Source organism: Anabrus simplex, chromosome 1 (genome assembly GCF_040414725.1).
Source record: "Anabrus simplex isolate iqAnaSimp1 chromosome 1, ASM4041472v1, whole genome shotgun sequence".
In the NCBI taxonomy this organism is placed as follows: Eukaryota; Metazoa; Arthropoda; class Insecta; order Orthoptera; family Tettigoniidae; genus Anabrus; species Anabrus simplex.
The window spans coordinates 866,200,270-866,214,678 of NC_090265.1; the positions used below are offsets into that span (position 1 = coordinate 866,200,270).

At 40.9% G+C, this 14,409-nt stretch overlaps 1 protein-coding gene across 2 annotated transcripts in view; it reads left to right on the top strand.

Annotated features, from left to right (window-relative positions):
* chico (insulin receptor substrate 1 chico) overlaps positions 1 to 14,409 on the top strand; it is a 454,841-nt gene that overhangs the window by 63,566 nt on the left and 376,866 nt on the right. For both annotated transcript variants that reach the window (XM_067136485.2, XM_067136486.2), the window contains exon 3: positions 1,077 to 1,186. In XM_067136485.2, the coding sequence (XP_066992586.2) occupies positions 1,077 to 1,186 (110 nt within the window). The remainder of the gene's footprint in view (positions 1 to 1,076; positions 1,187 to 14,409) is intronic.

Here is a 14,409-nt window from a genome sequence, read left to right on the forward strand (position 1 = left end):
CTTCTAAAAACTAACGGCGATAGGGAGCATTCCGCGGGCGGAGTGCAGTGTTTCCAGAAATTGAAGAACGACTCCATAAATTTGTGATAGAAAAACGTGAGTTAAGATATGGTGTTTCCAGTGAAATGTGTCAATTGAAAGCACTAGAGATCTGAAAAGAACTCGAAACACTTCAGATGACGACAGTGATAGGTGAATGATCTGAGTATTGGACCGATTTTATTTATGATTTTTGTGATGGTTTTATTAATTGTAAGCTGTGGTATATTTGAAGAAAATTAAATAGGTATGTAAGTTATTTGATTTTTTATTTTTTTCTGTAATTTGCTGTCTTAAATTTAGGGTGCAGGTCTTATTCAGTGGCGGGTGGTATTTGGGATTATACGGTAAATCGTTTTTGCTTTCGAGACGATGAAACCTTTGTTTCATTGACTAAAACAAAAGCGGGCTCTGCTTACCACTTCTCCTATATTGAGCAGACTTCCTTTTTAAGCCTATGTCTGCGTGGTCTCAAATTAGCTGTTGGACAGTGGGAGTTGCAGTTAGGGTATGGATAGTGGCCTTTTGACGAGTGAACTCCATATGTGGTGCGGAACTCCATATGTGGTGCGGAACTGCGTAGCTGAGCGCGCCAATTCAAACATATGAACTTAAACGCTTTCTGTAGGTTGCACAAATTAATTTCTGAAAGAAGTATTTTGGCCATTGTGTTATTCTTGGCTCATTTAACATGTGTGCAAAATTTACATAAGATGAGCAATTCCCCATTATGTGCCCTTCCTTTGTGAGTCTCTATTTCGAAATTTGGTATTACAGAGGTTAGTTTATTTCTGACAATAAATAGTGAAAAATGTTCATGTAATGCTATTATGTGTTGGCTGTAGATCTCATTCAGATATATCCCTCTCATTTCATAATTTTATTATGTAAATATTAGGTGACGTGCATTTTTATGCTCTCTCAAGTTATCTAAGTACTTTTTACAGTTTCTTGAGTGTTAAAAGCAGATTTGTATTCATTTTATTGATGGTAAATAAATAAGCCAAATTTAAAATAAATACTCTCATTTGTTGCAGACTATGAGAAAGAAATTCTTTGTGTTACGCGGTGAGTCATCCGAGTCGTCTGCTCAGTTGGAATATTATGATAGTGAGAAGAAGTGGAAATCTCATAATCCCCCAAAAAGGTGAGTTAAAATCATTTTAGAAGCAGGTTTATGTTAGATAAAATGAGTTAGGGGTTATCTCCAGTTACTTTGTTGAATAGTCTTCATCTTCTATTCTGCACCATCTTTTATGAAAGCTAAATCCACATTTGTTCCTGGCAAGATATAATACACTGACTGACAGAGCAAATGCAACACCAAGAAGGAGTGGTTCGAAAGGGATGAAAGTTGGGGAAGAAACAGAGACGGCACGGACGAATAATTGATGTTTATTTCAAACCGATATGCAGGTTACACAATGCGCACGGCATCGACTCAGTAGGATGTAGGACCACCGCGAGCGGCGATGCACGCAGAAACACGTCGAGGTACAGAGTCAATAAGAGTGCGGATGGTGTCCTGAGGGATGGTTCTCCATTCTCTGTCAACCATTTGCCACAGTTGGTCGTCCGTACGAGGCTGGGGCAGAGTTTGCAAACGGCATCCAATGAGATCCCACACGTGTTCGATTGGTGAGAGATCCGGAGAGTACGCTGGCCACGGAAGCATCTGTACACCTCGTAGAGCCTGTTGGGAGATGCGAGCAGTGTGTGGGCGGGCATTATCCTGCTGAAACAGAGCATTGGGCAGCCCCTGAAGGTACGGGAGTGCCACCGGCCGCAGCACATGCTGCACGTAGCGGTGGGCATTTAACATGCCTTGAATACGCACTAGAGGTGACGTGGAATCATACGCAATAGCGCCCCAAACCATAATGCCGCGTTGTCTAGCGGTAGGGCGCTCCACAGTTACTGCCGGATTTGACCTTTCTCCACGCCGACGCCACACTCGTCTGCGGTGACTATCACTGACAGAACAGAAGCGTGACTCATCAGAGAACACGACGTTCCGCCATTCCCTCATCCAAGTCGCTCTAGCCCGGCACCATGCCAGGTGTGCACGTCTATGCTGTGGAGTCAATGGTAGTCTTCTGAGCGGACGCTGGGAGTGCAGGCCTCCTTCAACCAATCGACGGGAAATTGTTCTGGTCGATATTGGAACAGCCAGGGTGTCTTGCACATGCTGAAGAATGGCGATTGACGTGGTGTGCAGGGCTGCCACCGCTTGGCGGCGGATGCGCCGATCCTCGCGTGCTGACGTCACTCGGGCTGCGCCTGGACCCCTCGCCGCACGTGCCACATGTCCCTGCGCCAACCATCTTCGCCACAGGCGCTGCACCGTGGACACATCCCTATGGGTATCGGCTGCGATTTGACGAAGCGACCAACCTGCCCTTCTCAGCCCGATCACCATACCCCTCGTAAAGTCGTCTGTCTGCTGGAAATGCCTCCGTTGATGGCGGCCTGGCATTCTTAGCTATACACGTGTCCTGTGGCACACGACAACACGTTCTACAATGACTGTCGGCTGAGAAATCACGGTACGAAGTGGGCCATTCGCCAACGTCGTGTCCCATTTATCGTTCGCTACGTGCGCAACACAGCGGCGCATTTCACATCATGAGCATACCTCAGTGACGTCAGTCTACCCTGCAATTGGCATAAAGTTTTGACCACTCCTTCTTGGTGTTGCATTTGCTCTGTCAGTCAGTGTATATGCAGTGTAGCCTATGATTTTTTTTTTTTTTTTTTGGTGTTTTTTGTTATTGTTTAGAGCAAGTTTGTTTATTTCATGAATAATCTCAGGGTGAACAAGTTTGCTTATTTCATGAATAATCTCAGGGTGATGTTAGGCTTGGAGAGTACTTAAGACACTGAGGTATAAGGAGTTCCAGTTAATGCCATTTCTTATGCAACCTGTACTTAGGTGCTCTAGCAGATAGCCTAGCCTAGTCCTGAGGGTTGCGAATGTAAGTAGGAAACATGGAGTGATCACTGAGGGATATTATTATTTATGATGGATTTAGTGCCGTGAATTTTATACCTAAAAGTGAATCAAATAATACCACCAAAGAGCACGCTATATTAAATGATTTCCTAGGTTTTAAATAACTGAAAGTTCAAAAAATTGATTCTTTTTAATAATTTACTTTACGTTGCACTGACACAGATAGGTCTTAAGATGATGATGGGATACGAAAGAGTTAGCATCAGTATGGATGCGACCGTGGACTTAATTAAGTTACAGCCCCAGCCAGCATTTGCCTGGTGTGAAAAAAAAAAAAAAAAAAAAAAAAAAAAAAAAAAAAAAAAAAAAAAAAAAAAAAAAAAAAAAACTAATTTCTCCGAAACCGTTTAACATACGAAGACAAAATGCCACATGGCGATGTATATTTTTAAATCCTAGGTATGAAAGAGAAAATATTTTTAAACATTCCACCCCGAAGGGATTAAATGAGGTTAGCTCCAGAAACAACATGATTTTGCCCTCCAAAACCCTTTGACGTACAAAGTTGTAATTTTACAAGAAGGTTATTCATTTTTGTCCTTGGTGTCAAATATGATATACTTCAGAATGTTTTTAATAATAATAATAATAATAATAATACAGTGAAACCTTGTTAGGGCCTTCCTCATTAATGCGTTTTCTCTCTGGACACGTCCTAAATTCAAAGACCCGATTCTCATCGTATTAAATTTATATAAAAATATCTCGCTTATCGCGTGACGGATTTTGTCTATTAGTGTTCAGTATGATCACATTTTTCCTAGTCCTGAAAATGTGATTTGTCATCCCTTGTGAAAAAAAACTTGATTTCTCGGGTAAGAGCCGTCGCCACGGTTGCGTGTTTACGGAAAAAGGCCTTAAATTCCAGAACTTCAGAGGATAAGTTGCACCTTCGGGGAGCAAGGTGTTAGCCTCAGGAATGTTCAGTTTTGCTTGTCAGTTAGCTGCGAGATTGCTGAATAATACATTGAGCCTATTTGTGCTTGTATCTCGCATTCCATTCAGAAGTTAGAAATTTATATTTTGTTGAGTGGTACAGTGAAGTGTAGTGAACACCAATTTGTTGCGTGATACGTTAGCTTATATCTTGACTAGGAACATATAAAGATACTTATTACATCACAAATTTTTGCTATTACCACTTAGTACGTTCACATTTTTTCTAGCCCTGAAAATGTTATTTGTCATCCCTTGTGGAAGGAACATGATTTTCAACTTGGGTAAGAGCCGTCTCTACATTTGCGTGATTACGGTCTTGAATTCCTGAACTTCACAGGATAACTTGCACCTTCGGGGAGCAAGCCGCGTCGTTAGCCTCAGGAATGTTCAGTTTTGCTTGCCGATTAGCAGCGAGATTGCTGAAATACACCGTGAGCCTATTTGTGCTTGTATTTCTCATTCCATTCAGAAGTTAGAAATTTACTTTGTGCTGAGTGGTACAGTGAAGTGTAGCGAATATTCGCTGTGTGATACAGTAGCCTATATTTGGATTAGGAAGATAATCGAGTGAAATTGAGTAGCGTGGTGCGTATTTGTATTGTGATAGCCTAGTTATGGATATGGAAAAAAGTCGTGAAAATCCATGCTAATGAAGACAAAATTAAAATCTGTCAGAAAGTGGACTGGCGTCCGCATCTTGAAGTGCACATAGCTCGTGATTGTTGAACTTACACCTTTGAGTTTCAACTCGATCGTTCAAGTTGGTCAAAGTTTCTTCAAAATGGCTGCTAAAGTTATTCCTGCCAGTCGCACCTGGTCGAGTTTATCCTCCAATTCATTGTCAATGAGTGTGACCAGAAAATAATGTTTAATAACCCACTGCTCCGAAATAAAGGGCATCTACTAACATGTGTTTTAGAAAGAGTGTGGTCTGCAATAATACTTTGAATTTTTTATTGGCCCCCCATGCACATGTTTTCATATTTGTTGTTTGGTGTTCTTCACAACTTTCACTGCACTTGTTATTTTATAAGCCCCAGCAGAAAAAGGTTTTTCATATTTGTTCTCTCATGTTTTTCACACCTTTTAATACTTTCCTCTCATCTTTAGAAATGGTAGATATATTTAAAACTGTACCCACAGATACACGATAAAATGCCCTCATGTAGGAAAAAATCTTGTTTAGTGTTTCCATATCCCAGTTGGATAGTTTTCATTCGTATATTCAGTAGTACGTTTTCTTGCTTAACAAATTCTTTTTTGTTGTCCCCTGCAGAAACTTCTTAATGAAGTTTTACCGTTATAATATTGCTTTTACATCCCACTAATTTTTGGTCCAGAATTTTTTTCTTTTATGTACCAGTCAATCTACCAACATGGGGCTGACACATTTGAGCACCTTCAATACCATTGGACTGAGCCACGATCGAACCTGTCAACTTGGGTTCAGAAAGCCAGTGCCCCAACCATCTGAGCTACTCTGCTTGGATTTTTTTTTTTTTTTTTTTTTTTTTTTTTTTTTTTTTTTTTTTTTTTTTTTTTTTTTTGCCCTATGGGATTTAGGTAGGGATTGACTCTGAAAATCACAATATTCATTTTTCTGAAACCCTTCAAACTTAAAATTTTACATGAAGTTTGGTCTTCTATATTCTAGATCAGAGATTTCCAAATGGCATGTCAGTGCTAGGTCTTAACCATTATAAAAATGGGATCTATACTTAATCTTGAACTCCATGCCAACCTCACTGTGGATATTTTATGGAACGCATGCAGTGAATCTCTCACTCTCTTTCCTAGTGTCTATCCCAAATTATGGAGTCCGCTGCTTTGCTACATCTCCTCCATTTTGTCTTATTGCTGACATCTTCAGGTTTTAAACCAACGTCGTGCATGTCGGCCTTGATATTGTCAGTCCACCGCTTTAAAGGCTTTCCACGTGGTCGTGTTCCTCCCGGATCAACTTGGTGAGCTGTTTTGGCAACTGAGCTATCCTGCCTTCTCATAACGTGACCGTACCAGCGGAGACGCGCTTCCCTCACTTTCTCCACAATTGGCGCGACGCCAAGCCTTTGTCGAACATCTTCATTTCTTATGTGGTCACATCGAGTCAGTCCAAGAGTCCATCGAAGCATCCTCATTTCCATTGTATGAAGAGTCTGCTCGTGCTTTTTTGTCATTGGACGACATTCTGCCCCATTAATAGCTGCTGGGCGTACCACAGTCATGTAAATTTTTGCCTTTAGATGGTAAGGCATCTTTCTATCGCAGAGGACTCCAGTGACTTGTATCCACTTGAGCCAAGCTTCATTGACTCGTGCTCGGGTATCAAAAGTAACATTACAGTTCAAAGTGACAACTGACCCTAGGTATTTAAAATGCATGGTTTTCTGCAAGTCGTGATTATTGATCCTTATGGTCCCACTAGTTTGGGGGCCACATTCTAGGTATTCAGTTTTCTCTGGGTGTTGAGGCACATACCATTCTCAGCTAATTTGTCGCTCCAAGTTTGTGTCTGGCGTTAGAGTCCAAGGCGTGTTTGCTGGGCAAGTACCACATCATCCGCATAAAGAAGGGTCCAGGGATGCAATATCTGTATGTCAGCCGTTGCTGTATCCAAGCAGAGGATAAATAATAAAGGCGATAGAGCTGAGCCCTGATGTACACCCAAGGTAATATCAAAAGGCGGAGAGATTCCAGCTGGATTCCGGACCACACTAGTTGTTTTATGATGCGTAAGTTGTATCCAGCTTACATAGGCTTCCGGGACTTCATGACTACAAAGAGCTCACCAGATGAGGTCATGTGGGACTCGGTCAAATGCTTTTTCTAGGTTCAGAAATGCTATGTGTACACTCGTCTGCCTCACCCTATGTTTTTCCATCAATAGACGTGTGGCATGGATGGCATCGATTGTGCTGCAGCCCTTAACAAATCCACACTGGTTGGATATTACTGTGACAATGTTTCTGAGCCTGTTGTCCAGCACTCGTTCAAATATCTTCAGTGTATGGCAGAGGAGTCGAATAGGGCGGTATGTTGAGCAGTCGCTCACGTCTCCTATACCCTTCCAGATGGGGACTGTCGTGCTAGTTGTCCAAGCACGGGGAAGTTTGTTCTCGATGATGATCTGGTTGAAGAGTGCGGCAAGGAATTCTGCAGCGGACTTGCCAAGAATTTTCCAGATTTCTGCTGGTATGTCATCTGGGCCAGTTGTTTTACCATTCTTCATGTTCTTTGTGGTAATCATTACTTCCTCTGCCATAATCAAGGGCACGGGTCCATAGACGGGATCAGAGCTTGCAATCGCTGGATGATCACATTCTTTGTTCCTGATATCTGCAAAATAGTCTGACCATCGTTGAAGGATAGCTTGTTGGTCTCGTAGTAATTTGTTGTCAGCTCCCTTGATATGCATGACGTATCCAATGTCCTGAGTTGAACGGTTACAGGATTTCGCAAGGCGATAAACGTTATTTTCTCCTGCTGGTGTGTCAAGCTGGTCGTACAGATCCTGGTAACAACGATCTTTTGCAGCAGCCACTGCTCTTTTCGCTCTGAAGGTCAGTATCCAGGCGTGTCTTCCACCAAGCCTTTAAAGGCTACCTTTTTCTCTTTGATAGCTTGTTGGACTTCTTCATCCCACCACCAAATCTGTTTATCAATGTACTTTCACCCGGGTTTTGTTTTTCCCAGAGTTACTGTTGCTGCCTGATGTATCTGTTTTACAGCATCTTCCCACATGTCCTCAACTGACTGGTCAGGTTTCACTAAGAAGTTGGTTAATCCTGTCTTCATTTTGTTCTTCTGGACATTCATTTTCCACCCACTTGATAAGCTCAGGTCCAGTTTTAGGTGTCTTAGAACGTTTGACAGTTTTTCGAATATCCAGAACAAGCAAGCGGTGTTGGGGGACAATGCTGTTATATAGGATTACTTTGGTTTCCATTACCATCTTTAGATCTTGTTGTCGAACCATCCAGTAATCGATCCGAGTTGCATGACCTCCACTGGTATATGTAGCTAGATGTGTTATCATTTTCTTGAAAAATGTGTTGGTCACAACTAGGTCATGTGCCTCTGCACAATCAAGTATACGACATCCCTCATCGTTTCTCGTGCCAAGATCATATCCTCCATGACATCACCCATATCCATCCCGTTGAGATCCAACATGTCCATTCAAGTCCCCTCCAAGGAAAATGAACTCATCTGGAGAAATTGTTCCAAGAAGGGCATCAAGACTCTTCCAGAACTCATCCTTCTCATCTTCCGTGCATCCAGTTTGAGGTGCATAGCAAGATATGATATGGGCAGTTATTGATGCTAAATCAATCTTGACGAACATGATCCGACACTGACGACACTTGTGATGTTGTTGCGGTAGCGTAAGTCAACCACTATTGCCACACCATTGGATGTTGTGCTGGTGCCATGATAGATGAGTTTATAGTCATCTCCAATTTCTTTCGCCTTGGAACCTCTCCTCTTGGTCTCCTGTATGCAGGCAATATCAACATATCTGTTCTTCAACATTTCTGCTAGCTCATGATGTCGGCCAATCAACGTTCTAATATTTAGTGTAACAAATCTTACACTTAATTGCCCTTGTTGGACTAACTTCTTTAACCTACTCCATCCATGGGAAGGTAACCCCTGCACATTTCTCACGTCACTTGAGCGCAAGTGGCGCACGTCGCTTTGGGGGGAACGCCCTAGCATGCTCCGAATTTCAAGAAGACGTAGCCATAGATGCGGCGAAGAAAATAATACTTTAATTTCCATTGGTGTAAGAAGCAGTTACTTGTTGTTAGTACTGGCTGTACTAAACTGTACTTTATTAAGTTTTGTTTTGACTACAATATTAATATCTGTTCCTCTTTAGGTTTATTTTCCTTTTTGTCATTTCTCAAATATTACCGTATTTACTCGTGTATTAGACCCCCTCACATATTAGAACCCCACTGGCTTTTCGAGACGAAAAAAATGAAAAAATAAATCTCGCATATAAGGCCCCCAACGTAATTCATCAGAGAAGAACGATTCCGCTTCAAAGCAGGTACAAGTCTGATTGCAAATCTGATGACATCGCACAAATTTGTGAGTAGTTTCATCCATATGACCTATGCAGTGAAAACGTGTCGAATCCATGCGGTACATCTGTGTTTCGTAGTTAAGAAATGTTCGCCTCTATAGCATAGGTCTGCAGCTCCGATGACGTCTAACAAATAGGTGAATATTCCTAGCTTCGTGTCCGATCCACGCATTGCAAGCATGCATCAGTCATGGTATATGTCTGCGTTTTGTAGTTAATAATGTCCGCCAGCATAATGGTTAGCACAATTAGTTGCTGTTCTCGGGAGTTTGACTTCGATTCCTGGTACCGTACTGCCAGAGATTACGAATGGCAGGAAGGTTGATATGCGATAAAAGCGGTACATGTAACTCCCCACACTGGGGGTGTGTCTAAAAAGAGCTGTACCACCTCGGGATGAGGAAACGAGTTTACTTTAGTTGAGAAATATTCATGGTTGTTGCTATATATACAGCAGGCGAGATCATTAACAAAGTGGTCATTTAATATCTTGTAACTCGGGCCAATATGGGTATATATTTGGAGAGAAGTAAGTTTAAAACGTGATAAAAGCTATCCAATTAAAATGATTGTTTTACTCGCCAACCTACCTAACAAATCGTAATAATAATTTTGTGTCCCCACGTGCTTTAAATGATTTTCGGAGATGCCAAACAAAACATATTAATATTAGGGTATGCGTTAATAAAAAAAGACAACGAACGTACGGAATTAAACTTTATGATAATAAAACGCATTGCCACCACACCTGTAGATATCCATAAATGCGGTATATTTTCCTGTTATTTTTTTATTCTTTCCGTCAAACTTTTGGCACTATCAGGCAGTAATATACCTAACCTAAACAGTGTGGTCTGTCTTATCTCATGGGCGGCTGTTTACGTAAATCCTGATGTGATAAATGTAGAGAACAAGCATGAAATGTACTTAATGTATTTAAGTTATACTGGCTATTTTCGTTGGAAGGCAGTACAGTGGAACCGTGGATTGCGAGCATAATTCGTTCCGGCAACATGCTTGTAATCCGAAGAGCTCATCTATCAAAGCAACTTTTCTCATAAGAAACAATTGAAACGCGGATGTTTCGTCCACAACACAAAAATACTTATTCACATAGCATTTCTAAAACAAAATAGAACGTAAAGCAAAATAAAATGCACTTTTCCTTATAATAGAATCGTTGTTGGTGTGAGGGAGACGAGAGATGACATGAGAAGAGTTACTGTGTAGCACGAATTTCACTAACGGAATCACTGCTATCTGTTGGCTCACTGGAATTGTTTTCTTTTTGTGCAACTTTAGCAAGGAACCTGTCAAATGACTATTGCGTTTGCCTGTTTTTGAGGATTTCACAAAAATGTGACATTGCATTGTCATTGAACTGATTCATCGCTCGCACTGCTACAGCCTTATTCGGGTGGTGTTTTTCTACAAAATTTTGCACCATTTCCCACATTTTGCGCTTCTCTCGAATCTCAGTTAAGTGAGAGATTCCATTGACTTTTCCTCCTCCTCTTTCCCGGACGAGATCTCCATAACCTCCTCCTGTTGTTTGCGATGCAGGTCCATCAGTTCGTTGGTGGTCAGTTCCTGGCTACCTTCTTCCACCAGCTCTTGAATGTCCACGTCATTCACCTCCAGCCCCATAGTCTTCCCTAAGGACACAATTTCATCGACAGTTGGCGGTTCATTGTCACCAACAATCACCTCAAAGTACCGTCCAAGAACACAGTCAGGCCACAGATTTCCCCAAGTGGAAGTGAGAGTTTACTTGGTGAGTCCATCCCAGGCTTATCGATGATCTTCAGGCAGTTCACGATGGGGAAATAATTTCTCCGAAACTTTCAGAGGGTAAGGTTTGTTTCTTCGGTCACTTCAAAGCATCACTGAAATAGTGCTTTCGTGTATAGCTTCTTTAAATGACTTGTTCGATCCATAGGCTGGAGAAGTTTAGTAGTGTTAGGAGGAAGGAACTTCACCTTAACGAACTTGAATTGCTCCAGTAAGTCGGCCTTGAGGATGAGCAGGAGCATTGTCCATAACCAGCAAGACTTTGAGCGGCAGATGGCTTTCTGAAAGGTATTTCTTCACTACAGGACCAAAGACTTCGTTCTTCCATTCAACAAGCGAACAGGGGAGGGGAAAACGTAGCCACACATGACGCTCATATTGCGGAACCTCACTCGTTTATCAAGTTACAATTTATTTTAAATGTTTGCTCGTCTTGCAAAACACTTGTAGACCAAGTTACTCGCATTCCGAGGTTTCACTGTATTTCTAAACGTAAAAAGACAATTAACGGTAAACTTCAATCATAACTCCCATTAATATTTTTCGCAGGAATGAATTTGTATTTATTTACAGAAAGAGTGACATTTGGAATCAACCAGCACAAACACGCAGTAGTGATTACGTCCTTCTGCATAGGGTTGGAGTCAGGGAGGGCATCCAACCGTAAATCATCATCATCATCCTAAACCATCTCCAGTTTCCCGGGTGTGGTATATGAGCCTCCTCCATCTCATCCTGTCCTTGTACCATTCTTCCTCCACCAACTTGTCCCAATCATGACCTCTCAGCAGTACATCGCTCTTAACTAAATCTATCCATTTCCTTCGTGGCCTTCCCACGGGTCATCTTCCTTCTACCTTTCTGTCAAATTCCTTTCTTGCAGTTCTGTTTACTGGCATCCTCTTCATGTGACCAAACCACTTCAGTCTTGATATCTGAATCTTATTGAGGAGAGAATCATCTATTCCTACTTCTTCTCTAATTTTCTCATTCCTAATCTTGTCTTTCCTGGTTTTCTGGATCATAATGTGTAGGAATTTCATTTCAGCTGCCTGAAGTTTGGAATTATCTCTATTGGTCAGTGTTGTGGTTTCGAGACTGTATGTAAGAATTGGTGTATAATAGGACTTGTACAATGTCATTTTTGTTTTCATGGGTATTTGCTCATCCCACAGCAGGTGTCTTACCTGGTGGTAAAATTGTGTTGCCTTATTGTTTCGATTGTTCACCTCATGTTTTGCTAGGTTGTCATTTGATATAACGCTACCCAAGTATTTGAAAACTGGAACGCTGTCCAGTTGAGCTTCATTTAACATGACTATTGGTTCTGCTCCTTCCCCATACACTTTCATCACCACAGTCTTGGTCTTGCTGATGTTTAAACCATATTTCTTAAACTCCTCATTCCAGCTTTGTATTCTCTCTCCCAATTCCTCTTCTGAGTCACTCCAGATCGCAACATCATCTGCAAATGTGAAGGCTTTGATATCTCCATGTTCTTTCCTTTTAATAGATTTCATTACTACATCCATTACAATAATAAATAGAAGTGGTGACAATGAGCTGCCCTGCTGCACTCCTCTCTTTGTTTCAAACCAGTCCAACAAACCACATCCTACTTGAATACAGCTTCTGTTCCCACTATAAAACATTTTCACTTTGTCTATGAGGCTGTCTCGCACTTGAAGTTCTTTCATGCATTGCCAAATTCTTTCCCTTGGTACACTATTGTATGCTTTCTCAATGTCCAAAAATATTAAAAATAAAGGCTCGTTGTTCTCCCAGTATTTTTCCATTAGCATCCTAATTGCAAATATAAGGTCTGTAGTTGACCTTCCTGGTCTGAAACCATACTGCTCTTCTTCCAAAATTGGTTCAACAATATCTCTGATTCTGGTCTCTATTATTTTTTCCAATATTTTCGGGACATGAGACAGTAGTGTGATACCACGGTAATTAGTACATTTTCGTCGGCTTCCTTTCTTGAACAGAGGTACAATGATGCCCATCTTCCAGTCCTCATGAATAGTATTTTCCTCCCATATCTTGTTGAGCAGTCTGTAGAGCCACTGGATTCCTGGAATTCCTGCTGCTTTCAGCATATCTGCACTTAGTTCGTCTATGCCCACTGCCTTTCCTTTCTTCATGCTCTTGAGCGCATTTTCAACCTCAAGCCATGTAATTGGTGGTTCAGTTGTGGTTCCTCGACTTGGCTCTCCTCTATCCATTGTTACGTTTTCTGTATCTCCATTCAGCAGCTTTTCGAAATAGATCTTGAGTTCTTGTTTAATTTCTCCCTCTTCTTGTGCCAGAGTTCCATCATCACGTTCTGTTGCTTTTATGGTCTCTTGATCCCTTCGCTTGTTTTTCACTACTCTGTATAGCAATTTCATATTTCCTCTACTGTCCTCTTCCAGTTTGTCTGCAAACTCATTCCATTTCTTCTCTTTTTCTTTTTCTTACCGTAAAACAGGGCCAAATCCACATGTGCGACACAGTCACACCTCCGACCCCACAGATGTGGGAAAAGAGTCAGGAGAAGTGAAATCTGGGATCAGTACATGATTTATTATTGGATTAATGAATTTAGTGTTGTAATAAACAGGGACGAGGAACTTATGGGTCGTCATTAATGTCTGCTTTAAGAATGACTTACACCTCTGTCATTCTCAAGGGGTCAATTATGTACGATTTAAATATTTGTTGTATTGTTTCGTAATTATTTCCTTCGGTTCACTGCCAATATCCTTTTTCTTTGTTTGTATTCCTTCCCTGTGAACACAAACAACTTAACAGTGGAATTGCTATAATGTTCAAAATGATGGCAGTTCATGACACAGCAGTATCGTTTAGCACAACGAGGATGTGTCATATTGCCTCTATATATAAATAACGTGTTACACTATACTGTTACACAAATCTCTCCCTCTCTCTCTCTTTTTTTATATATACAGTATATATAAGAGTTTTGTCTGTACATCGCTCAGAATTTGAAAAGAATGTTATTTCTGTAAGGGTCATGTTCACAGTAACAAGGAAATGCACTTTTTACTTTTTTGTAATTTCTGTCTGTCTGTATGTACACGCATCACGAGAAAATGGCTGAAGATAATTTAATGAAAATCGGTGTGTAAAGTTGGGGGATGAGCCAGTACAATTTAGGCTATAAATCATTTTATTCATGCTGAGTGAAATGGTAGTTTAGGGGAAGGCCTAAAATTTAATTCTCAAATACAGTATTTATATTATTATAGTGGTCCTATCGACAAATACTATGTAACTAAGTAATATAGAATTACACTTCTGATCATTTATGTCTCATACATTTTTACCGTGCCGGCTATGATAACACAGATATTCATGAATTTGTGTTTTTGATGCTAAGTCCATATCGTCGAGCCACGAGAAAATGGGTAAACAGAATTTAAAGAAAACCGGTATGTAGAATCGGGGAATAAAAAAGTGCAGTCTAAGCTATAAAGAATTTTATTCACCCTGGATGAAATTGTATTTTAGGGGAAGGCGCCTAACATTT